This window comes from Lissotriton vulgaris, chromosome 2_2 (genome assembly GCF_964263255.1).
Source record: "Lissotriton vulgaris chromosome 2_2, aLisVul1.2, whole genome shotgun sequence".
Taxonomy (NCBI): domain Eukaryota; kingdom Metazoa; phylum Chordata; class Amphibia; order Caudata; family Salamandridae; genus Lissotriton; species Lissotriton vulgaris.
This window is the reverse complement of record NC_141688.1, coordinates 156,245,155-156,271,851: the sequence shown is the minus strand read 5'-3', so window position 1 is coordinate 156,271,851 and position 26,697 is coordinate 156,245,155. Positions and strand designations below refer to the sequence as shown.

At 42.5% G+C, this 26,697-nt stretch overlaps 1 protein-coding gene across 1 annotated transcript in view; it reads left to right on the top strand.

The window, feature by feature from the left end:
• The window catches only part of LOC147729176 (sodium-coupled monocarboxylate transporter 2-like), a 514,719-nt gene that overhangs the window by 462,270 nt on the left and 25,752 nt on the right, over positions 1-26,697 (top strand). The window contains exons 10-12 of the mRNA XM_086959489.1: positions 13,578-13,645; positions 22,307-22,393; positions 26,086-26,267. Of these exons, the coding sequence (XP_086815615.1) occupies positions 13,578-13,645; positions 22,307-22,393; positions 26,086-26,267 (337 nt within the window). The remainder of the gene's footprint in view (positions 1-13,577; positions 13,646-22,306; positions 22,394-26,085; positions 26,268-26,697) is intronic.

Here is a 26,697-nt window from a genome sequence, read left to right as displayed (position 1 = left end):
TTCAAGGGCTAAAATAAAAAGAAGTGGAGATAATGGGCAGCCTTGATGAACTCCTCGTTGAAGAGTAAAGGATGAAGAAAGTTGACCATTTACAAGCACTGAAGCTTTGGATGCAGAATATAACAAAGATATAAGAGATATGAACTTGGGACCAAAGCCATGCCAATGTAAAGAAGCAAACAAAAAAGCTCAATCGTCCCTGTCAAAAACTCATTCCGCGTCATGAGAGATTGCGGCCAATGGAAAAGATAGAGATGGGGCTTTATTCAAAACATTAAGAAAAAGATGAGAGTTATCAGAGGTGAGTCTGCCTTTAACAAAGCCATATTGCTTCTTGCCAATAAGATTTGGCATTAAGGGGTCTAAGCGCAACGCAATTAATTTAGCAAACAACTTATAGTCCACATTAACTAAAGAGATCGGGCGATAATGTTTACAAAATTTGGGATCACGGCCATCTTTTGGAATAAGACAAATGGTGGCATCCTGAAAAGTACCATCAGCCTTACCAGAAGAGTAAAATGATTGATAAAGTGTTAAGAGTTTGGGTAGTAAAAGATCAGAGAAGTGTAAATAAAATACAACTGGAAAACCATCGGGACCAGGTGTTTTACCTCTAGTAAAGGATGTCAAAGCCACAGAGAGCTCATGTAGTGAGAGATCAAGTTCAAGGTCTGGAAAATTGAGATGAGAGTTGGAAGGTTTAGGAAGCTTCTCAAAATAATCCTGAATAAGAGAGGGATAGGAGGAGACTCTGGAGTGTAGAGCTGCTGATAAAACAATTGAAATTGGTCAAGTATTTCCTTATCTTTATGTAGGAGAGTATTATCAGGAGAGTAAATGCATTCTATAGGAGTGCTTTCTTTACGAGATTTAAGATAATTAGCTAAGAGTTTGCCGGATTTATTACGACCACCATAGTAACAAGCGCTACTACGAAGGAGAATAGAAGATGCATTATCAGTAGTGAATTTATTCAATTCTAATTTTGCACCTAAAAGATCTGGTGACATATGTTTATCCGAAGAGGTGTAAAATTTATGTTCTAAAGATTTTATATATGCTAGGAAGGATTTACATTTCTGAAGATATTGCTTCTTTTTCCTAGAAACAAAATCAATAATGAATCCTCGTGCTGTGGCTTTAAAGGAGTCCCAGAGGATATGAGAAGGGGTACTGGGATCAGAATTAAGTAGAAAGAAGTCCTTAGTAAAAGAGCAGAAGGAGGAGGAGAAATTAGGATCAGTAAGAAGTGTGCTGTTAAAGCGCCAACGAGATGGCTTAGGACGCAGCAGAAGCAAATCAAGGTCTGATATAATGGGGGCATGGTCCGTAATACCTATGGGTTCAATAGAGGAAGATAGTAAATTTTAGGATAGGGATTGAGACAAAAAAAAATAGTCCAATTGAGAGAAAGATGTGTGAAGAGGAGAGAAAAAAGAATAATCCTAAGTGTCAGGATGGGAGAGCCTCCAATAGTCAGTAAAATGTATTTGCAAAATAGTGTCAAGAAATTGTTTATGCGTTTCATGAGGGATGAAGCGAACTGAGGATTTTTTTCATTTTTTTTTATTTTTTATTTTTGAAACCTTTATTTGAAACAGTGCACACAGCTATTTAGCCTGACATCCCGGAGGCAAGGCAGCATAATGAAGCAGGAGAACAATAGTGCAAGAATCAGTGTCACAGTACAATGAAGGTTGATTTTATTGTTTTGTAGTTTCATAAAGGAACATAAAGGAAGAAAAAGAAAAAGCGCCAGAAAGACGCAAAGAGAGTGGCAACGGAGTAGAAGAAACCAGCGAAGCTTTGTTGGAGGGGCAGGTGGGAGCATCAGGAACACAAGCATGGAAACAGGAGAATAGACCAGGGAAGAGGAGGGGGGAGAGGAGAAAACAGGATAAAAGTTACAACGTGGTACAGTTGGTGTCACAGGCTATGGCGACAAATGTTCATCCAACGGGACAGGTTCCGGGGGCACACAAATGTCTCCCCTGTATGCGTTCCAGGCCCCCCACACCTTCAGCCACTTTTTAGGCTTACCCCTGGCAACATAGACCGTCTTTTTCCTGAACATACACCAATCCATGTTGGCTTTCCATTGCACCACCATGGGAGCTACCGAAGCCCCCCACTTCTGAGCGATATCGCGTTTAGCCACCATGTTGCCAAGGGTTACCCACTGCGTCTGAGCTACATTGTGGTCCGTCGGTCCCCAAATGTTGAGGAGGCATCTCCTAGCTTCCGCATTCACCACCACCCCAGTCACCTCACCCATAATCAGGTGCACTCGTCTCCAGTAGGAGGCTATGGCGGGGCATTCCCAAAGAATGTGCATAAAAGTGGCAAGGGCACCGCAGCCGTGGCGACAAAGCCCATCGGCCGAATAGCCCATATGCACAAGCCGGGGGCCAGTTACGTATACCCTATGCAGGATCTTGAGCTGCACCAGCCTGAGACGGGAAGAGATGGCGACCTCCTTAGGGGAAGAAACCGCACTCTGCCAGTCCTCATCGTCGATTTCCAGCCCGTCACGCACCCACTGATCCCGCACACCCAGGAGGAGGTCAGTGCGAACATTAATAAGCTTCTTATAAGACAGTGAAATGGCGCTGTCAGGCATATGGCCGTCCAGCACCCTGTCTTCCAACGGAGAGCTTTCCGGGATCGCCCCCTCCTCTGGTTTAGCAGAAAGCAATGCGTGCCGCAGCTGGGCAAATTGGAAAAATTCTGAGGCACCCAGCTGATATTCAGTCTGCAACTGGGATAAGGTCTTAATCTCACCTCTCGACAACATATCATCTACCCTGGAGGTACCTATAAGGTCCCACTTATCAAAACCTTTGGTGTGCCACAACCTGCCCAGGATGTCGGAATCGTATAATGGGGTGAATCTAGTCAGCCTACCCTGCCAGCCCTGTGCCTTGGTGAGAGCCCTCCAAATGTGGACCACCGTTTTCGTTGGGCCCGACAACCGCCCATCCAGAGACTTCGAGTAAAGCGCCCTGTAGTAATTACCGCCCCTCAAGAGCCACCTATCCATTGCGTATCCAGGGTTATTTTCCGGACCGTAGAAACCGTGATTAATGGCCGCTAATTGAGAGGCCCAGTATTATCTACGCACGTCCAGTAGCGCTATACCCCCATCGTACCACAGAAGCGTAAGTTTCGTGATAGAGATGCGGGGTCGGCCATCCCAAAGCAGGGCACGTTGAAGGCCCTCGATCTCCCGGAAGTATCGGGCGGGAACCGGATCTTGGGTATTCTGCAGGGCGTACAAGAACCTGGGCAAGGACATCATCTTAAATAATGCCGCGCGCCCGAGTAAGGAAAGCGGAAGTTTGCGCCAGCCCTCCACATCACGCCGGAGGCGGAGAAGAGGGGGAAGCAAGTTGTGTTCATAGCGCGCCTTCGCATTACAAGAGATATAGATCCCCAAGTATTTAAAACCCTGGCTGGCCACCTGGATGCCGTAGCCTCTGGGGAGGCGCGGTGTGTCCCCTTTCAGTACGTACAGGGAAGACTTAGCCCAGTTAATAACAAGGCCAGAGTATTGGCCAAAAAGTCTCAGCACATCACATGCCACAATAAGTGACGTGCAAGGGGAAGTGAGGTAAAGCAGAATATCATCCGCATAAAGGGAGACTCTGTCCTCGATGCCAGGGGCCCAGTTGATACCATGTAGATCCGGGTGAGTCCGTAACGAGGCCGCGAGTGGCTCGAGTGCGAGCGCAAACAAGAGAGGCGACAAGGGGCAACCCTGCCTGGTGCCCCTGTGAAGAGCAAAAGTCGCCGAGACACGGCCATTGACGGCAACGTTAGCCAGCGGGACCGCGTACAAAAGCTTCACCCACCCCAGAAATACCGGGCCAAAACCGAGCTTCGCCAACACCGCCCAAAGGTAACTCCATTCGAGAGAGTCAAAAGCCATCGTGGCGTCTAAAGACGCAAGGACAGCCGGCTCCTCAAGGGTATGGGCCCTGGACAGGGCGCCGTGAAGTCTACGCAAATTAAGGGCAGTGTTGCGGTGTGGAATAAAGCCCGACTGGTCCGGATGCACTAAGTCGCCGATAACACCAACCAGGCGATTGGCGAGTATCTTGGCGAGAATCTTAGGCTCAGCATTCAGGAGGGAGATGGGACGGTATGACCAGCACAAATCTCTCGGCTTCCCTTCCTTATGGATGACCACAATAGTGGCCAACCTCTGGTCAAGGGGAAGTAGGCCATTCTCCCGCGCCTCCAGGAACATGTTACGCAGGTGTGGGGAAACCACATCCGGCCTGATCTTATACAGCTCCACTGGGATATCATTGGGACCAGGTGCCTTGCCCGATCGCAGTGACCGGATCGCAAGTGCGACCTCATCCACAGAGACGTCCCTGTCCAGGTCATTGCGTTCTTCGTCCGACAGGCACGGGAGATCAACAGCTGAAAGAAACACTGTCGAATCGGTCTCAGACCGGTCCGAGACAGAAGTGTAGACGCCTCGAAAGTAGTCAGCGAAGGACTCAGCAATGGCCCTTGGATCAGTGACAACAACTCCGTCCTCCCCCAATATCTCGGGTACAACACGGCTAGCCATCTCCCTCCTGTCCAGACAGGCCAGCAACTTCCCGGCCTTATCGCCGACATCGTATATCCGACCCTGCTGTTCTTTAGCTAGGGCAAGGGCAGCGTTAGTAGCAAGATCACGGTACTCCGACTGCTTGAGTGATAGATCATGTAGGAGAGCGGGATCGGGCTCATCCTCCAACTGGGAGTCAATCTCCATGATCTCCTCCTCAATGCGTACCAAATCAGCATCTCTAACTCTACGGGCTTCCGCTATAAGAGCAAAGGCCTCTCCCCTCAAAACTGTCTTAAATGCCTCCCATAAAGTTGCGGCCGACGCAACCGATCCCTCGTTTTCAGTAAAATAGAGATCGATGGCCTTGACTAGGAGATTACGAGTCTTGGGATTACGGAAATACCACAGGTTAACAACCGCCGGCCGGTCCGACAGGATAATATCAAAGTCAAAGGAGACCCACAGCGGGGAATGATCAGAAACACCCCGTGCCAGAAAACGAGCCTCAGAAACAGCAGGCGCGTGAGCCGCCAGTGTAAGGACGTAGTCGATCCGAGAAAGACTACCATGGGCGCCAGAGTGGAAGGAATAATGACATTGTGTGGGATGCAAAAGCCGCCAGCTGTCTACCAGTCCCAGCATCTCGAGAAAAGTCGGCAGCCACAATTGGGAGCTACGGAGGTCTCTAGGCGGATGGCGGTCCAGGGAGCCGGAGCAAACCGAATTGAAATCACCCCCCACTATCAACAACCCAGCAGGCAAATTCAAAATGGCGCCACCAAGGTCCTGGAAAGTGCCAGACTGTAGGCCCGGGGGAACGTAAACTGAAAGTAATGTCAGGGCACGCCCTTCCCAACGTCCCGCCACGGCGGCGTACCGCCCCCTCTCATCGATCACAGTGGTGTCAATCTCAAGCGGAAGAGACACACGAACAAGAACACCCGCCCCCCGAGATCCCGAAGAGAACCCTGAATGTGCCACCATTTTGTACCCTTTGCGATTAAGTGCTTTACATGTATTACCAACCAGATGCGTCTCCTGCAGGAGAACAACATCTGGCATATGACGTTTAATCAATTGAAGCACAACCCCTCTCTTAATACGGTCACCCAACCCGTTAACATTCCAACTGAGAACTCGTAGTTTCCTACCCCCCATCATCGTGACCCAGGCCCCACCCAACCCCAGCAAGCCTCAACAACAAGTGAAACAGAGCAGTATACACAACCCATTGCCTAAGAGATAGAAAGAAAGAGTAAAGAAAGAACAAACAAACTTCCCCACCACCACCCCCCACCCTGCACCCCTGCAGCAGACTAAAAAGCCCCCCCAACCAGCAGTGTGCCTGTCGCCCCATAAACTAATCTACAAAAAGACCCTAGAGGAGTAAGGAATCTCTGCAACCCCCTCCCGCCACCCTCCATGAAAAAACAGAAGAAACATCGAGAACGGAAAAGCATTGGTATTAAGCAGTCACAGACATCAGGGACGCCCACCGCCATAATCGGCACAGCCAAACCTAGTCCTAGAGATCATGGCCACCAGTTGCACCACCGGAGTGTTCGTCGTGTTCTTCTCGACGTTGCGGCAAAGTGTCCAGCCAATCGCTCGCATTCTCTGGCACATCGAAGAACAGAGCTCGGCCCTCATATTCAATCCGTAGTTTAGCAGGGAATAGCAGAGAGTACTTAAAACCCATGTCTCTCAGGCGCCGTTTCACCCCTGCAAAGCTCTGACGTTGTCTCTGGACGGCCCTAGTGAAGTCCGGGTAGAAGTGCACCTCTGAGTTCTGAAATTTAAGCGGCCCATGTCTCCTGGAAGCTTGAAGAATCACATCACGGTCTCTAAAGTTGAAGAGCGATGATGGGTCTAGGTGCAACACCCGACTTCAGAGGGCCGCCAGGTATCCGATGGGCCCGTTCCACAGAAAAGAAGTAACTCAGTCCAGATGGTGCGAGATGTGTCTGTATTAAGTCTTCCACAAAAAGGTCCACTGCCGCCTCCTCCGCTCCCTCCGGTATACCAATGATGCGAACGTTCTGCCGCCTCGCACGCCCTTCGAAATCCTCCAGCCGTTTGGAAAATTGGTCGTTGACCGACCGCAGGTTCCGGACCTCCGCTTGCAGGTCCGAGACATCGGTAGTCAAACTGGAGGTCTTAATATCAAGGGACTTCACCCGGTCATTAGTCTTACCCAGGTCGGCCCTGATCAAGTTGAGATCCACGGCCAGGGTGTCCACCTTATGAGTCAGGACCTCATGTTGCTTCTGCATTTCAGTCCAAATGCCCGCGATGGCCCCCATAATATCACTTAAAGTGGGCTCAGAGCCATCAGGCGAGCCCGCGCGTTGTGAGTCTTTAGAAGAGGCCACGCAGAGTGCGAGGTCCGCTGCTGGGCATAGCGGTCGATCTTGTTCAACTGCGTATGAGTTGTCCTCCGAAAACCTCTGTTAGTCGTCTTGTCGGGGTCCCCTCTGCCGGCCATGATGGATCCAAGGAGGACAAAGGGCTACACCGCCCAGACAAGGAAAGCAGATGTGCAGAACAGAGGCGAAGCCAGCAAATAGCCCAGGCCGACAACAGGCAACTTTGCAGCTACACGCACTCCGCCAGCAGGGATCGGATTTTCACTTCGCATTCCAATCATGCGGAGCGTTGAGACGATCATCGGCCACCCATGAGACAATGGCGCATCCCTGGCACGAAGTACAGCTCGACGTAACTTCGTCTAGGAGCAACAGATTTGAAAGCGGAAAGCAGTTCCTGCGTCCGCGACCTCTCACCAATGGATATCCACTTGCGTGGAGCAGGATGGTCAGCAGGATATTTGCGGAGGGTCGGAGGGTCCGCGGAGCTAAAAGCTTACGCGGCCATCTTGTTCGCCCGCGAAGCTCCTCCCCGAACTGAGGATTTATGATCATGGAAAGGATCGACAATCTGGTTACAATCTCCACCTAAAATAAATAATTCAACCTTCTCCTGAATACACTTGTTCGTAATTAGAGGCCAGAAGGAACAGTCAGGTTGAGTAGGACCGTAGACATTTAAAACAGTTAAAGGTATAGAATTGATTAGCAACTTAGTAAGTATCCATCTACCATTGTCGTCATTTTCCTGTGACAAAACTTTACATTTTAACTTTTTTTTTTACACAAAATGGCAACTCCATTCTTTTTGATGTTGGAGGGGGAAAGTAGGACTGTACCTACCCAATTCATTTTTAATTTAAGGGACTCAATTACAGTAAGGTGGGTTTCTTGTAAAAGGACTAAGTCAGGGTTATAGGATGCTAAATGGGAAAGAACTTTCTGCCGTTTAATGGGATTAATAAAACCTTTTAAATTCCAGGAAACAACTCTGAATTTATATAAAGTACAAAATTAATAGAAACAAAAAGTGCAACAGTTTAAAGGAGTACAAATGTGCCGATAGGTAAGGAAAAGAAAGGAAGTAGAGAACAATAGAAAAGGCGAGGAAAGGAAATAAGGTCGAAGGAAGTTTGCATTGACATAGTCATGAGAGAGAGAGAAAGTTGAAAGAGAAACAAATGTAATCAATGAAGAGGAACAAAAAAAAAGAAAACGGAAAAAGGAAGAAAGAAGAGAAACAGAAGAAGAGACAGTGCACATCCAAAAAAGACAACTGAGAGGCATATACCTGAGGGGAACAGAAAAAAGAAGACAACGGGGGAGTGGTGACACTTAACAAGATGAACCACCCAACAACAGGAATCCAAACCGCATCAGGATGAGGAACGAAGAAAAATACCCAGATGGGCTGAGAAGCGACACATCAACAAATCTATCAAGAAAAAGGGGAAAAAGTTATAATATATACGAAATATATGACAACAAGGAAGTAGATTAGGTCAAATACGACCGAACAACAGTCTGCGTAACAAAGGGAGAAAATAAAATTATCACAATAACAATATTGCATAACAACAGGGAAAAAACAGAAGTATCACAATATCAATACTGAATGACATAAAAAGGTATAATTCTGAGAAATCAAGTAGAAACAAGAACCAAAACAGCGTTAAATTAAGCCAGTACAAACAACAATGAAAAACCTTTCGAGAAAAAGAATGTTAAATAATCATCCATTTGCAGAAGTAGAAATATCCATATTATTAGTAGTTTGAATGTGAATAAAGTTTTTGAGTTCTGCAGGGTCTTGAAAGGTCCAAGTTTGGTTGTGGTGAGTGACTTTGAAGACACAGGAATGAAATAAACCGAATCTAGCACCCAAAGACCGTAAAGGGGCTCGAAGGTTTAAAAACTCCTTTCGTCTCACAGCGGTGGCATTGGATACATCTTGAGATAGAAATACTCTTTGTCCTAACCAGGAGACTTGACATTTAGATCGGGGTGCAGACAGAACTGAAAGAAGATCGGTAAATTTCAAGAAAAGTATGATAACACCCAGTGGCTTAGATGAAGTGGAGTCAGATGACCGAGGACCAAGTCTATGGGCTCTCTGGATGCTAAGAGAGGTCGTTGTTGGCATGTCTGGTAGGTTTTGGAATAAAGGAAGTGAAGAATTTTAACGGGTTGTCACCTTCCAGAGATTCCGGTAAACCGTAAATACGTAGGTTGTTTCTCCTATTCCTATTTTCCAAGTTCTCAGTGTGTTGTTGAAGAGCAAGAACCGATTTTTTCAAGGAAGTGATGCAATGCAAATTATCTTGTATTTCTGTAACTTGTTGCTCCATAGACGATACTCTATTGTCCAAAGTAGACCACTTCTCCTCATGAAGTTGCATCTTGCTATTTGTCTCTTCAACAAATGGGCGCAAAGCACGAGTCTCCTCTAAAATCAATTCCATAGATATAGCGATGATGATTTGTCAGGGATCACTGACATAATATCGAGGGACATAATATCGACTATCAAAAATATCGTTGACAAAATATCGACAGACAAAATATCGAGTTTGTATCTACAAACAGGTAAGTACAAAAATATCGAGTAAAAAATATAGTTTACAAAAATATAGTTTTTAAAAATATTGACTTTATTTAAAACAATGTTAAATTAAATTAATATTTAAAATTAATTACTAAAATATACTTAAAAATACTTAAATGAACTTATAATAATTAAATAGTTAATGAAAGTTATAAAAAAAATGTTTTAAATCATATTTGTTAAAACATATATATATAGTAACATAATATAATGAAATAATATCCAATATTATTACCGTACAATAGCGGAAGTGTAAAAATTACTATTCCCACTCCAGAGAGTGCAACAGTAGGGAAAGCGTTGATAGCGTAGGGATAAAAATGACTATTCCTACTCCAGTGAGTACAACAGTAGGGGAAGCGTTGGATAGCGTAGGGGTAAAAATTACTATTCCCACTCCAGTGGGTGCAACAGTAGGGAAAGCGTTGGATAGCGTAGGGGTAAAAATGACTATTCCCACTCCAAAGAGTGACACAGTAGGGAAAGCATTGGATAGCGTAGGGGTAAAAATTACTATTCCCACTCCAGTGGGTGCAACAGTAGGGAAAGCGTTGGATAGCGTAGGGGTAAAAATTACTATTCCCACTCCAAATAGTGCAACAGTAGGGAAAGCGTTGGATAGAGTAGGGGTTAAAATTACTATTCCCACTCCAAAGAGTGCAACAGTAGGGAAAGCGTTGGATAGCATAGAGGTAAACATTACTATTCCCACTCCAGTGGGTGCAACAGTAGGGAAAGCGTTGGATAGCGTAGGGGTAAAAATTACTATTCCCACTCCAGTGGGTGCAACAGTAGGAAAAGCGTTGGATGGCGTAGGGGTAAATATACTATTCCCACTCCAAAGAGTGCAACAGTAGGGAAAGCGTTGGATAGCGTATGGGTAAAAATTACTATTCCCACTCCAGTGGGTGCAACAGTAGGGAAAGCGTTGGATAGCTTAGGGGTAAAAATTACTATTCCAACTCCAAAGAGTGCAACAGTAGGGAAAGTGTTGGATAGCGTAGGGGTAAAAATTACTATTCCCACTCCAAATAGTGCAACAGTAGGGAAAGCGTTGGATAGCGTAGGGGTTAAAATTACTATTCCCACTCCAAAGAGTGCAACAGTAGGGAAAGCATTGGATAGCGCAGGGGGAAAAATTACTATTCCCACTCCAGTGGGTGCAACAGTAGGGAAAGCGTTGGATAGCGTAGGGGTAAAAATTACTATTCCAACTCCAGTGAGTGCAACAGTAGGGAAAGCGTTGGATAGCGTAGGGGTAAAAATTACTATTCCTACTCCAAAGAGTGCAACAGTAGGGAAAGCGTTGGATAGTGTAGGGGTCAAAATTACTATTCCCACTCCAAAGAGTGCAACAGTAGGTAAAGCATTGGATAGCGTAAGGGTTAAAATTACTATTCCCACTCCAGATAGTGCAACATTAGGGAAAGTAAAAACTTCATATATTATTTAAAAAAATATAAATTAATATCTATAAAAAAATAATTAAAAGTAATTACCAATTTAATATAATACAATAATTAATCTATTAAAATTACTAATTAACATTAATTATTACAATTAATTACCTATTAATACAAAATAATTACAAATTAACAATTAATTATTTAACAAAATAAAAATTAATTAACAATTAATTCAAATTAAATACAATTACATAAATTTAATTATTTATTAATTATAAATAAATTACTTCCCACCCTATTCCCCTATAAACCCACAACCTGCTACCGAAAATAAATGAGTAAAATTAACATAATTAGCAATCAATTACATTAAATAATTGGCAATTAAAATTTAATTCATTAACCATAAAAACTTAATTAACAATTATTTCTAAATAAATACCAATAAATATTATACATATTTAATTAAATATAATTAAATTACTTCCCACCCAATTCCCCTATAAACCCACAACCCTCTACAGAAAATAAATTAGTAAAATTAACATAATTAGCAATTAATCAATTAATAAAAATTATTTGCCAATTAAAATTTAATGAATTACCAAATATAAATTAATTAACAATTAATTAAAAATTAATACCAATAAATGCATTTACATATTTCATTAATTATAATTAAATTACTTCCCACCCTATTCCCCTATAAACCCACAACCCGCTACAGAATTAAATTATGCAATAATTAAAAAAACAAAATTCATTAATTAAATTAATTTTAACATAAATACACACTTTTCACACATATAATGACATAAAAAACACTATAAAAAATTAGATAATATTAGAAAATCGATAATTTTAATAACCTATATTATATAGTTTGATATTTTAACGTTCTATATTTTTAACATTCGATATTACATTACTTACCTTAAAAACTATATTTTTGATGTCTATATTCTGTCCAGTCGATATTTTGTTCATTCTATATTTTAAACTCGATATTATGTCCATTCGATATGTTGTACTCGATATTTTGACTGTTTACCGATTTGTCAGGAGATGGAGGGTCGTGTTTTAAACGTTTGGAAGCAGTAGCAGGAGGAGAAGTCTTATTTGTAGTGGATTGTGTAGTAGAGGAGCGATTAGAGGCAACACCCGCCATTTGGTCTGCAGGAGAGGAAAGACTTGATGTTGATGAGAATGAAGATGGCGTTGATGCAATAGGATTAGAGGGAACAAAAAAAAACTTTGGATTGTGCAGTTTGCCCATAGACATAAGCCGTCAGTGCGTAGAAAGCACAGAAAAATATAACCAGATTCAATGAAATGCCAACAACAGCGTCATGGAAGAGCCAGTCAGTGCAGCATCCAGAGACACACAGGTGACGTAAATGAAGAAGGTAAGCCTCAGAGAATATTGATATAAGCCAAATTCAACAGAAAAAAATGTACAAAAATGAGCACTCTGCAATAAAATTCAAAGGAAATCTTGTCAAAAATAATTGCAGCTTAAATATTAGAATTTGTCACCATATGAAACAACAGGGGGGTCCTATCTAAAATGGCGGACGACCTGAAGAGACATGAGTGTGCAGTCAAGCAGGAGCATATATAATGCAGTAAGACAGTAAACCAATGTCCTGGAACAGGTGTTATGAAAGAATATGGCAAATAGAAGAACCTTCCTTTAAGTGAAGAGGCAAAAAATGAAGAAAGTCATTCAGAGGATGTTGTTCGCAGACGAGAGAGGCACAGGCGCGAAATGCACAATTTCAAAATGGCGGCCGCATTGAAATATGCGAGGTAGCGGTAAAAGTTGAATTAATTCGGAAGGTCTCACCCTGGACTGCACTTTTTCCGCTGCATGGTGCAACGATTTGCGGGCAGGAAGGTCCGTGTGAAACAGTCCGCGGCTTGAAGAAATATTCCGATGCGGCGGAGCTGCCGTTTCATGCGGCCATCCCGTACGGCGCCTAAACCACGCCCCAGGTTTTCATTGCTAATAACATTATTCTTCATAAGTGCCTTTGGTGTGGGGCTGGTGCTGGTGGGTCTGTGTTAATAAGGGGTGCATAACTGTTTTCGTACAGGTGACTATGAAAATGTCTCCTAAATAGTGCTAGTTGAGATGTTAGGGAGGATTAAACTATAGACCCACTGCTCCCTTCACCTGTGCTCTTCCTTTCAGCCAGTGTTCATTGTGGACTTATATTAAATTGTGTGTGTGTGACCTGCCTCTAGTGCATGTTTTTCTTCGAACATTGCCATTTTTCATTATAAATCTTTTGGGACATGATCTATTTGTGATATAGATTGTGCAGCAATGGGGTTAAATGTATAGCAATGTAAGCAACTGCTTTTTGTAAATGGGCCTTTAAATTTGGTACTCTTTTGTATTTTATGAAAATGTGTTACTTTTGTCAGGTCAGAGATTCAATTTGGGATCACAAAGACTAAATAATATACAACATCTACCTTGTTTACATGCTGTTATTTTCCAAGTGCGCATCCATGCAAATTTACTATTATTTCAAGTATTTAGTGATTTGGATATTATTCTTTGCTTTCATTCTATTCAGTGCTGAAGAATTTATGTGTACAATGATTTTTACAAATATTTTCAGGTGTGCTGTTTGGTGTACTCTGCACATCTATGGCTGTAGTCGCATCATTTATGGGAGGAGTTATTCAGGTATAACTCGGTTTTATATGTTGATGTTTCCTTTCCTTGTACGTAGTAGATTGCCTATTGTCTTGTAATTATATTTTTTTGACAAAAACAACACAGTCTGAAGTGTTTCAACTGTAATGTGCTAATCAAAGTGCTCCATAAACTGTGAGGGGGAGGCAGGTTCAGGTATACAATGCTATAGCTAAACATCCCCATAACTAGGCATAGTGGTGCATATACGTAGGCACAGCTATACTTGGCTAAAGAAATCTTGCGGCATCCTAAGTTTCTTAACGATAGCTCTTACTGGCCATTAGTGCCAGGGGGTGTAGTGTACGTCATGCTGTCAGAATGGAGTTTCCTTCTTCCATTCACTCAACAACTACACAGATCTATACGTCTGCCAAACAAGATGACTTCTCCACTCCCTGATGCAAAGATGCTGGTCTGGCACCATAACTGATGGAATGATGGTATATCCACCAAACAAAGACTGTCCTTAACCAGGGCTGGGACCCAGAAGCAGTCTGGCAATTTTGTCAGACCAGCACCCCCCCCGCCCCCGGTAGGGGAGTAGGTGCAAGTGTGAAGCTCTGCAGTTTTTATTGGGGGCTGAATTTTCATCATTGCTGAAAAACCGACCCAATAACATAATCGGCCCCCACCGCAGCTAAACTGGCCCTCAGCCAACCAGCCTCCTGAGGAAACGCCTGATGTCCGCTGGGCCTTAAGGCCCTGTCCTTAACACAGTGGAAAACACTCCCAATATGTTTGGGTATTTCAAATGTATTCTCCACTTTAGTAATATATTTATAGTAAACACAAGGAAATGATGGACGTAGCGATGAAACTTTTTAGACTCTCCATCACTGTCTTAAGCTCACTTCGCCACCCCAGTTCAGACCCAACCATATTCAATTCAGTCTTCCCCTGTTCCTCATGGGAACAGTCCAGCCTGACCTGCCAAGCCAGGTCTTCCCTGGCCTGGAAAAGGGCACCCTGGGACCGGTTTCGGGGTTTCACCCCTCCCCAGCCAGGCTAGTTTGAATCCAGTGGTACATTCAGAATTAATACCTGAAGTGAAGGTGTTCTGGTAATTTTCCTCAACATGGTCATAGTGGTGGACATGCTCTTGGATTTTCTGTTCAACAACGTCCAAAGGCACTTCTGTATACTAGAATGTGGACCCTACACCATAAATACCATTGAGTGCCATTTCTATAGATGCCCAATTTTCAGTAAAATGTGGACCGTCCTTGTTTTGTGTAGATTAGAGAGAGTAGTCCAAAGAGGTTCGTTTTAAACCTTAGTATATCAATTTCATCACAAAATTATATTTAATTGGTCACGTCAGAAGAACAGCAACTTCGAAATGAGTAATTTCGAATTTGACTAAAAATATACCTTATCTGCAGTAAGCCCCAGTCAGATCATACGCGGTTTCTATTTAATACATATGCGCACCCACTGGCTGATAAAATGACTTGGGATAACAACAAATTTAAGCTGTACACTGACAAAATATAGATATAGCCCAGACTGGAGAAATAACCTACTCATTGTTTTTAACCACTGGCTACAAAAGGGGAGTTGGTCTGTTTTTAGCCTTGGATGCATGTGGATTTTATTTTCATGATAGGGATGAAAAGAAGGGCTGTATTTATATTTCATCTTTGTTGGGATACAGGGATATTGGTTGAGGGGGTGAAACCCAACTCAAGCAGCAACCACAGTTCTTGGCAGAATGAAACGCTAACAAACCCCAAGTTAACCTGTGCTTCTCCCTCAGTAGCGTGGCAGAAAGCTGTAAGGCTTAACTTAGAAGCAATGTGTAAAGTAAAGTAGAATCTTGGGGTTGACATCGCCTTCAACTTTATTTTGATTCCGGCACGTTACGATGCAGTGAGTATTTGTGTGAACGCGAACATTTAACCTTTTGGGCTAAAAACTTAGGCATGCGATATAACTCCTTTCACCTTTATAGGTATGACGGTATTAGTTTGGATCATTGAGAGAATCTTTTCGCTCCACCTGAATACTGGAGGTACACATTATTATTTGTTTAGATGCATCACCTGGTGAGGGTTGCCTCTTGATTACAGTGGTTTTTGCGTTTCTTGGTAGTTGGATATGGAGTACTTTTCAGAGTTTATTTCCTTTTTCCTTCTTGGTGATTGGATTTTAACACATAACATACGGTTTCATTCTCACTTTTACTTTTTACTTTTTATTGTCTTCTTATCACACCTTTCCCTTCTCTAGCACACACCTACTTTGGTTTATTTGTCGTTTTTGAGCATGCAAAACCCACAGTCATATGAATCATATTGAATGCATTTCAGAGATATTTTCCTTTTATTGTTACTAAGGCTATTGTACGTTCTCATTGTAGATTCGCTATCTGACTGACTCCGTGAAGTTTCAACTATATATGTGGATATTTGTACACGAGATTTCCCTTGACAAAGGGTTCGGGATGAACCCGAAATGCATTGGGTTGTTTATAAACTGGTTATGAACACTTGTTTTTTGATTATCATCAACTGATATATATGTTCTAATGCTGAGAAATTAATCAGATGATATTGATACATATCATTGTTTTGTGAACTTTAACATGTTTCATGATTAAGTTGGAGGTTTTTGATTACTTTGGAATTTACGCATTTGTTTAATAAATTGTAAAACGTTTGCTCAAAACTTCAGGCCTAGTGCCTTTATGCTGTGCATTGCTCACCAGTCATGGATTCTCCCTTGACTCATTTATAATCATTTTTCCCGGGGGACAGGTACTCTCTCCCACAGCATTACACGCTAAGAGTGATTACACTACCTTAAGTCATTCACAAACATTAAGAAAACACAGGAGTGCAGATCCACCCACATTTACATAAAGTATTTATGCAGCACTAATTAAAGTGAAAACACAACACATGAAAAATCCCAAACCAATTTAGAAACATAGAATAACATGTAATAAATTATTTGAGACCAAAACGACAAAAGTTCCAATGAGTAGAACCAAATTAGGGCAACTGAACAAAGTACCTTAAATCCTGGTATGCGGAGCATTGTGAGATTCATCGTGAAGGATGCATCGCACAGCAGCAGTTCCGAGAAATCTGCAAGGCTGTGATGTGGGCTCCTGCATCTTAGTTGAGGATGCCATTGACGAGGGGCTTGTGAAGTCCTGCGTCAAAAATGCATTGGGCACCAGTGGTTCTGAAGAAGCTAGAGGGCTGTGATGTACAGGACTGTATCATTGTTGAGGATGTCTTACATAAGGGGGTTGCAATACATAGGCCTGCATCAAGGGTGTGTCACACAGCGGCGGTTCTGGGGTGGACCTACAAGGAGATGCATTGCGCTGTGTCTACTCTGCCCACAGGACAGCACTTGGGCTGGCAGAGCACCTTGAGACCCACTTCCAACGGTCCATCACTTGGGGGATAGGACTCACAGCAGACCGGGCCCAGGTGCTGGGTTCAAGGTGAGTGGAACCATTCATGTCACTGAGGTTCTGATCAGGAGGCCAGCGAATTAGCCCTTGTAGTCACTCTGGTGTTCCTAGGTTCAGGATGCAGATCCAGTCCTTTTGCTCAGGCAGTGGGACACAGAGTTGCTGTCCTTCTTGCAGAGCAGCGTAGCAGTCCTTCTTAGTCTTCCACTGGTCCAGAGGTGTAATGAAGTGCTGGGTCTTAGGGTATAATATTTATACCTGGTGCCAGCTTTGAAGTAGCAGAAGGTTTTGGAGGTTTTCTCCCTCAGAGGTGCTTGGAATTTCCTGACTTACAATCCAATCTTGCTATTAAAGAGGGCTTCAAATTACAGTTCTTTAGAAATCACGCTCAACACTCCTACCTGCTTCCAATTGAATGTTATCACATATTAAATGTAATATGTTAATCCACTGTTATTCTATGAGAGAAGCAGGCCTTGTAGTAGTAAAAATGAGTTTGAGAGTTTTTCATTACTAGGACATGTAAAAGTTTAAAATATATGTCCAGCTTTTTAAATACATGGCACCCTGCATTACATGCCATTTCAGACCTACCCTATACATGTCTTACAGATATTAAAAGGTAGGTTGAGACCTGGCAAAAGGTTTATTTTGCCAAGTCAGAATAGCAGTTTCAGATTCCACACACAGGCTGCAGTGGCAGCCCTGAGACAGGTTCAAAGGCTACTTGAGTGAGTGGCTCAATAAGTGCTGCAGCCCCACTAAGAGCATTTAATTTAGAGTTCTGGGGTACATGTAGTATCACTTCACTAGGTACTTGCAAGTAAATTAAATGTTCTAATTGGGGGTATGCCAATTTTACCATGTTTAGAGGAGAGAACACATGCACGTTAGAACTGGTTAGCAGTGGTAAAGTACACAGCCTCCTAAGGCTGATAAAAACTAGATCAGAAAAGAATGGAAGAGTAGGGCAAAATGTTTTCCTGAAAGATCAACATTAGGCTGTCCGGTCTAACAATCTTTCTTAACTATATTAAGTCAAATTAAGATAGCAGTTCCTTACCCTTCAATCTCTTTGGGGCCAATCGTCTATTGTGCATACATTATAATCAGTTTGTAGATTTTTAAAAACTCCACTTAAAAATATAATAGCCTTGACTTTTGTGCAGCCCTATTCACCGACATTAGAGACTATGGGGAACGTTTACTAAAACTGCAAAGCAGCAATCAAAGTTGCTGCACTGCAATGGCTGAAATGGAGAAAGCAAAAATCCTCCATATTTGCAAAGATATGGAGCATTTCTCCGCTCTCCCGGTACTGGTGTTCATTGTGCAGCCTATCTCCAATGCAGGTACCATTGCACCATAGTTTAAGTATGCTTGACTTACAGGCAAGCTTGTTTTTGTGCAGGAAAGGACACCTTCCTGCAGAAAACCAAGCCTTAGAAGCATTTTGCTCTTTCTACGTGTGCTGTGAAATGCAGCATATGTGAAAAGAGTAAACAAGAATGAGTAATTGAAATATTTTTCCCCTACCCCTCACTTGGGAATGCATAGAATTTTGATGCTTTCCCAGGTTTACAGGACTTTGTACATGTAGGAATGAACCGAAATCCATGGGGGATGCATGGAACACCCCTGATCCACCCATGCAAGGATTCCCAGGGTGAAATTCAGGTGGCTTGCGTTAAATGCTTTCACAAGGGCACGCAAATCAGGCCTTGCGTGGCTTTGGAAGTATTACTGAATCCTTTGCGTTGTTTTTTCAACGCCTTGTGTGACGCAAGGACAACACTATGGACTTCAAAATTGTGCCTCAGTGATTAAAGGTTTTCAAAGGCCTCCTATTTTCATGTTTTGTACTACACCAACTGGTAAAACAGCTAGAGTTTGAAAATAAACCGAAACACTATAATTGAATGTCGTTAGGCAACAAAAATCAAACTAGAACATATCAGCTGCTCAGGGAATGTCCTGAAATTAATTTGTAGTTTTCCGGAAGATAAGTGTTGCCATTTTAACTCTCCGGGATCTTTGCTTGCTCCCCGTAAATCAAAGTATCAAATTAAATCACATAAATTGCTGGTCAAAACACCTTTACACCTTCACAAACTATCCACCTGCTACAGACCAAATACAAACCGGATGCACAACCACAACCAGAATCACAATCGAAAAGGAATATAGACAGGCAATGAAGATATTTAATTTAAATGCACAGACATATGTAACTCGTTGACTCCTAATCTGAAAGTGCATAATGACCTCTTGTTAAGATTCTATAATGTTGTGCTCAAAATCCAACAGGAGCAATGTAACCCCCCATGTCTCACTGCCTCCACAGAATGCTGTATACACAGGAACATGAGGGAATGGGGGGAGGGTAAATGGACCAAGGAAAACAGAGAAGCTGGACTCCACTGCTCTGACTAGTCAATTTTGCTTATCCGTTGTGTTTCCTCCAAAATCAAAAAGACATCTTTCTTTACTTGCCGTAAACGTTCTGCAGGTGAATGGATGTACCTTGGCAATATCAGCATTTACCCAACTCTCTGTACTTCAGTGTGTAACTTGTAATTGTTGAAGCTAAATATACAAAGTGCACCTAAAATATATGTCGGTAAAGACTTCTACCCATGAATAGAAACAACACCACAAGCTTTATCGGTATGCAATCTCTGAGGAAGATGAATTATAGTTTTTACTTGACCAGGTAGCACTGCATTGTATTCATTGCCTAGATATTTGTGTGCACAGGCTAGAACTTTAATACCTTATGGTGTTGACATCAATTCAATACATCAGTACATAGTCCTAGCACTATAGCCCTTCCTTCTCTGTCACTGGAACCTATCAAGTGAAATGCAGCAAACCTGCAGTCTCATAAGACTTCGTATTCATGTTCAAAACGTTTGTTTTCACTTACCAACATCACTTCCAGAACAGTTCTCTGGATTCCCATTATCCTGTTATACAATCCAAAGAAGCAACTGATCTTAACCAGACAACATCTCTATCCATGTAGCATGGTCCCATCCGGACCAGCATCGTCTCCCAGTTACCTAGCAAAGACATTGTGGGCGATGACACTCTGCAGGTACTCCTACTTTTTGTTTTGCTGGGAAACATATGCAAGCTGATTTGGAGTAGAGCTCTCTTGCAATCGCCAAGTTACAAGTGGTAAGAAATACATGAAAGTCTTGCCTCCTGGCACGTTTGGAATTCGAAATGCTTATCTGAAGTCTGTTCCTCTTTTCCTTTTAGAAACTTGGAAATTGTCCTCTGTAGGGCAAAACTCTGCAACTCCATTGTTGGTATGTTGCACTTGTTATCATGTCTAATTTATGTTTACACAGTTGCCTTCATCAGATTGGCAAGAGCCAGGTCTAGCCATAAATCTAATGCTTCTAATTAACCGGGGATGCAGGAAATATGCCAATGACAAGACGAATGATAATAGAATTACCAGCACCATATTATTAAAGGGTGATGGTAAATGTGTAGCAGTAATCACACTGGCAGTATGTCTGCTGATGGCTCTTTTTATTAAAGTATACAAAAAAGTGATGGCTGGAATTCTTGAATTCATCTCAACAATTGGTAATTACTCGGGCAGCATCCCAGTCCATCCCAATTTTGCACGCAATGTCAGCTCAGTTGACCTTGCTCCAATGGGAACAGTCCAACTTGAAATGGCAGGCCAGGTCCTCTCTGAACGGGGATACAAGCATCCCAGGACCAGTTTGTTTCTGCCTGATCATCAGCTAGATGAACGCTTGATTCTAGTGACAGTGTGCACGGGACCCACATCTGGGCATAGCCGTCCAACTTAGGGCTACACACTGAAGTGTACAAAGACTGATGGATGAAATGCATGAGATAATCTCAGCTACTGGTAACTACTCGGGAACCATTCCCCGTCTATTGTTATTTTGCACACCATACCACCTCAGTTTGGAGCCAGCCATGTGGAAATCACTCTTGGCCCTCCTCCAATGGGAACAGTCTAACTCGAACTGCCAGGCCAGGTCCTCCCTGAACCGGAATGCAAGCAGCCCAGCACTGGTTTCACCATGATTAGGTCTCGCCAGCCAGGTAGAGCTTCAAACAAGTAACACAGTGTGCACGGGACCCATATCTGGGCATATCCGTCCCACTTAGAGTGACACTTAAAGTAAACAAAAAACTTGGATGGAATGCGTGAAATAATCTCAGTCACTGGTAGTTATTAAAGAGCAGCATGCCAGTCCATCGTTATTTTGCACACCATACCAATTCAGCCTGTACCCAACCATATGTTAATCAGTCTTGATCCTTCTCTAGTGGAAACAGTCCAGCTAACTGAGGTGGCATTTAGTGCAAAATAATGATGGACTGGGTTGCATTCCTGAGTATTTATGAGTGGCTGAGGTTAATTCAAGTATTCATTTCATAACTGTTGTATTCTTTAGTGTGTCACCCTGAATTGGATAGGTATGCTGGGAAACATCCTTTACAACGCAACTTTTACCACGCAGTGCCTTTACGACGCAACTATTACAACGCAAACCATTACAACGCATTGCGCTGGGGGGCGCTCTAGGATAGGGAATAGATTTAATTTACAATCCAATACCTTCCCTAGTGTCCACGGGGACTGGAGTTGGAATAGTAAATTAAACTATTCACTATCCAGCACCTCAAAGCACTATGCGTTGTAAAGGTTTGCGTTGTAATACTTACGTTGTAAAAGCATGCGTGGTTAAAGCATGCGTTGTAATGTCATACATCCGGTATGCTTATAAAATGGAATTAGCGCATATCATAGTACAAGCTTACAACACAGAGCATCTGAGCGTGACAACAATGCAATTATCAGTTCATGAATTTTATTGGGGCAAGTTTTAAAGTTGAAAACCTCCGTACCTAAATGCAAGAATTGGGAGACTGCATCCACAGAGGCTCCGAATGATGATCACTTGCTAATCTCTACAGCCACTTTGCAAGCGTTCATATCAGGTGCTCTAACCACCAGGACATTCCACTTCCTGGTAAAAGGGTAAGAAATATATCTCCACACCACATCTACAGACAGGAGAGGAAGGTTATATAATCCACCCTTCAAGGAAAACAAAGCCAGTGGAAAAGTACTGTGGTGTACAGTGGTGTAAACTGATAAAAAGTGAACTATGCAACAAGTGAATATTCTCATCACATATTTATTTTTTCATTTGTGTCACTAGGCTGCAGGAAGTATTCATGGGATGTGTGGTGGCCCAATGCTGGGATTATTTACATTAGGTATTGTTTTTCCCTGGACAAATTGGAAGGTAAGATGATTTCTGTGGTCGAACATAGATTTGTGTACAAGTCTTATACATTGCACCCTGAACTTTGTCAGCTCCCAATGTTATCTTCTTGTTGGAAATCTTTTACTGTAGATTTGTGTTTGTTATTTTGTGTCTTTACACTATGGGTATGCAAAAGAATAAGTCTAGCAGCGTAATACAGCATACTGCAGTATTTACACTTAAATAATATTACAAGGCTCTGTTTTTTCACATTGTCAGACTGGATAAATGAACCACGTTTAACAGTGTACAGTCAGCACGGTGTTGTAATCCATAACATGAAAAAGAATACTTGGGATGCTCAACAATTATGAAGATTAAAGCAGATGTAAATGTAATACATTTGATGACATTTGCTGATATAAAGTGCTGGGATTGTTAACCCTTCTAGGCTAAATCATTAGGTAATGGAATAATACAGGACATTTAAATACATTTAAAAAAAAAACTATGTCATTATCTGCCTTTGATTGAATTACAATATTGATATTGAGCAACATCACCTTAAGCAAGAGCAAATAACATAATACTCTTGCATGTGGTAAAATAAAAAAATATCCGCTGTCAATTAATTATCTCATTTAAAAGGTAATGTATTCGTTTTCTAGGGTATTGTGCAGCATATAAACATAGTGTGAGAAACTTGGTTGTTGGTTGATTGGGATGCTAACTCTGATCAAGCAACACACACTATCCCTGTCAGGATGAACAACAAAAGTCACTAAATTAACCAGTGCTCAATCCCCTGGTAGCTTAGCACAAAAGCAGGAATGCCTGACTTAGAGGCAATTTGAAAAGTATTAATAGAGCACACAACAAGTATAACAGCGAAAAGCCAACACAAGAAAAATCATCCACCAATTTTGAATGATGGAGTCAATTTAAATTTATTAAATTATTTAAGCCAAATGACAAAAATTCAATTAGTAGAACCAGAGTTGTGAAGTTTTTTAGGTTTAAGGTAAAAATTAGCAACTGCGGACATCTAGTCACTCATACCGGATCACAGTTAAAAAATATGGCTGATGGAGCACAGATCAGATACAGTAAGTGGATTGAGTCCGGTTGGATCTTACCTTCAGACTTAGGGCGTTTTAGGCAGTGAACAAAGAACTTTAGCACTAGTTAGCAGTCCTAAAGCCAACAGAAACGAATTCAGAAAAACAGAAGGCGAGAAAGTTAAAAATGGGGAGGGGGATGACCCTACAGAGAGGGCCAAGGCCAACACGACTCCCCCCAGCTAAAAGCCAGCGGAGACTAATGCGTAGGTAGTTGGATATGGATAGCGGCCCTCTTATGCATAAGCCCCTGACAGTTGTAGGCTCCTCTGAATTCAGTTGGATCCCTCTGTCTACATTCCTCGGAGCCTCTAAACTGACCCATAGTGGGCCCTTTGCCTCACCTCTGAAGCCCATCAGTGCATCACCTAATTTTAACATTACCTAACTTTGACTTGCACACAAATGAATCCCAGTATTCAGACAGAACCACCAAGGCTGACAAAGTGATGTAGCCCTTTCTAGCCTTGGATCAGACTTCTGACCTGAACCCAAGGGAAACTCTGGCCATAAGGACAGCGACCAACATAGGCTACTGACAGCCATCAGTGTCAAGAGCTAGGCCCAGGGACCTCAGAGGTTTCTCAGAGTGGGGGTAACCACCTTGGCTGTTAGGTACCCTTCTAGTACTCTCCTCCCCACCAGTCCATGGGAGGTAGTCTTACACTGGTCACTCAGCCCAGGGTCTCTACTCTGAGGCTGAGCAGGGTTCAAGGTTGAGTTCTTCCTCCCCATGCAGCTCCATCTGGGCCTTTGCACCCTCTGGTTGGAAGTGGTACACGTGGATATCTAAGCTTTCAAGGTGCCTTGGGCAGCTGCCCCTCTTATATCTTCCTTCACTGGTGGCAACTCATTCCCCAGAATATATATAGTCAATGGGCATCTGGGTACTAACTATGACCCTCCATTGGGGCACCTAGCCACACCATTCCAGGAATACCATAGCCAGAATTTAGAGATAGTTCTGCCCTTGGGCTTGTGCCATCCTACACTCCTGGGAGCAGTGACAGGGACCCCATTCATCTTTAGCTGTTGAAAGTGATGACCATACCCTGAGAGATCACATGTATTCCCTCTGACTCCATATTCCAACTAGGGGGGATTAGGTCATGGCCCAGGGACGGACTAGCTACCGGGCATTTTGGTGTGCTGATTTCACTGCGGTGGGGGCTGATTTTGTTGATGGGAACCTGCGTGTGCTTCTAAATAAAGAAAGCAAAACAAATAGTTTTACGCAGACGCAGATCCCTATCAACGAAATCATGGCAGCACACCAAAACGCCCAGTAGCCAGTACGGTCCTGGCATGGCCTGCCTCCTGTCTCTGGGGACTACTTACCCCTAAGGCCAGACTAGCCACCCCTGTAGAGTTCCCACCAGTGGGTGATTTCTTAGGAAAGACAGAGTCACTCAATCTTCCTCAGGAGCCCTATTCATCTCTAGGGCAACCTCATAGGCCTCAAACCAGATATCTATTTCATGCCCCACAAGAAGGTTAGGCAACAGATCCTTTCGGATGAAGACACTCTTTTTTCCAGTGGACAATGGGGCAATGCTTTTACCATTGCTGCAGTGCACAGAGTCTGAAGGCTAACAAAAATGAATTCAGAAAAATAGGGTTGAAGGCAAAAAGTTTGTGGGTGAAACCGTAGAGAGGGTCAAGTACAACACATAAACAAACTGCATACATGCGTATCTAAGAATGAAAATGAGTGCTCACCATGAGCCATGAATAATTACTAGTTAACACAAGTCTACCAAAGCACTAAAACAAACTGTCAGTTAAAGAAATTTAAAATAGATAGTTGGTCTCATGAATGGAACTGCCTATGGTATTGTGAAGGATGTCATTACATATGCTATGTCCTGGGTGATCTACTTGTTATAGAACTCCTACCCAGATGACCCAGGGGCTCATTCTCAGTACCCCAAACTTTGGTCCTGGTTTAGAGCTTGTTAGAGGGAGTAATGAGTCACTAACTTAATCCAAGTTGGGCAGACCGCCGGTTTTCTGACAACGGTGGCAGTACAGACTATGCCATCAGAAAACTTGGCCCAGAATATTTTCTGCCCATCACTGACATGGATAACCTAGTGGTCACAAAGAGAGAAACAATAATAACCAGGGTCAATATTTATTTGTTTTTTAATAACAAGTATAAGGTAGTAAAACGAAATGCGCGGAGGATAACATAACCCACGTTCGGCTGCTAGTGGACGTTTTTCAAGGCAAAAGTAGATTCATAGAAAGAAATTTGTTATAACATTGAGCCAAGTAGTTCTACAAACTCATGTTGATGCAGATATGAGCACCACCACACAACAGTGTAGCCTGCCAATACAGAACGAGCTGCTAACACACATTTAAAGGAGATATGTACAAATATAACAACATTAATTGTACATAATTCATTTTAAGTGATGAGTTACTGGAAAATCATCGGCATAGGCTGCCATATAAACCTGTCTGCCACACAAAAGCAAATGTATGTTTTTCAAATGCCATCAGTTTCAATAATTACAAGCGATGTAAACAAAATGCCAAATAGGAACCATTAATGTCATGTAGATTAGTCTGTTCTTTGTAATTTTAGAGTTATCTTGTTATATGCAGGGCGCACTTGGTGGTCTCCTCACTGGAATAACTCTAGCATTCTGGGTTGCAATTGGGGCTTTCATTTACCCTGCACCTGTAACAAAATCCCGTCCTTTGGAGCTGGACACAACTGGGTGCAAAGTATTTAATGAGTCAATGTATTCCACAGTGTTAGCACCAACAGCTGCACAGACATTCAGGTACAAACATTTATTTTTTTTTTTATTTATTTATTTATGTATTTATTTATGTTTGCCTTCCTAAACACTAGTTTGTGACAGAAGCCAGTAAGTAGCACCCCTGCATTGATTTGATGAGTCATGACCAATGGAAAGAATAAACAGCAGTGAAATTTAAGTGACAAACTATGAATTGGGAGAAAACAAGATGATAGTTAAACTTTCAGGGGAAAAGGAAATAGAAGATGGTATTGATTAATTAGCATATTTCTTCCGCCTGACTGTTGAAAGATGTAAATATTGTGAAACAAGTTGTATATGCATCTGTACCGGTATTTAGAAATTAATACCTGCAGGAAGCAAAGCATCAACATAACGAGATGATGGAACGACCCCTGGATGTAGTACTTCATTCCAAAGAAGAATGGAACTTTGGAAGAACTATGAATAA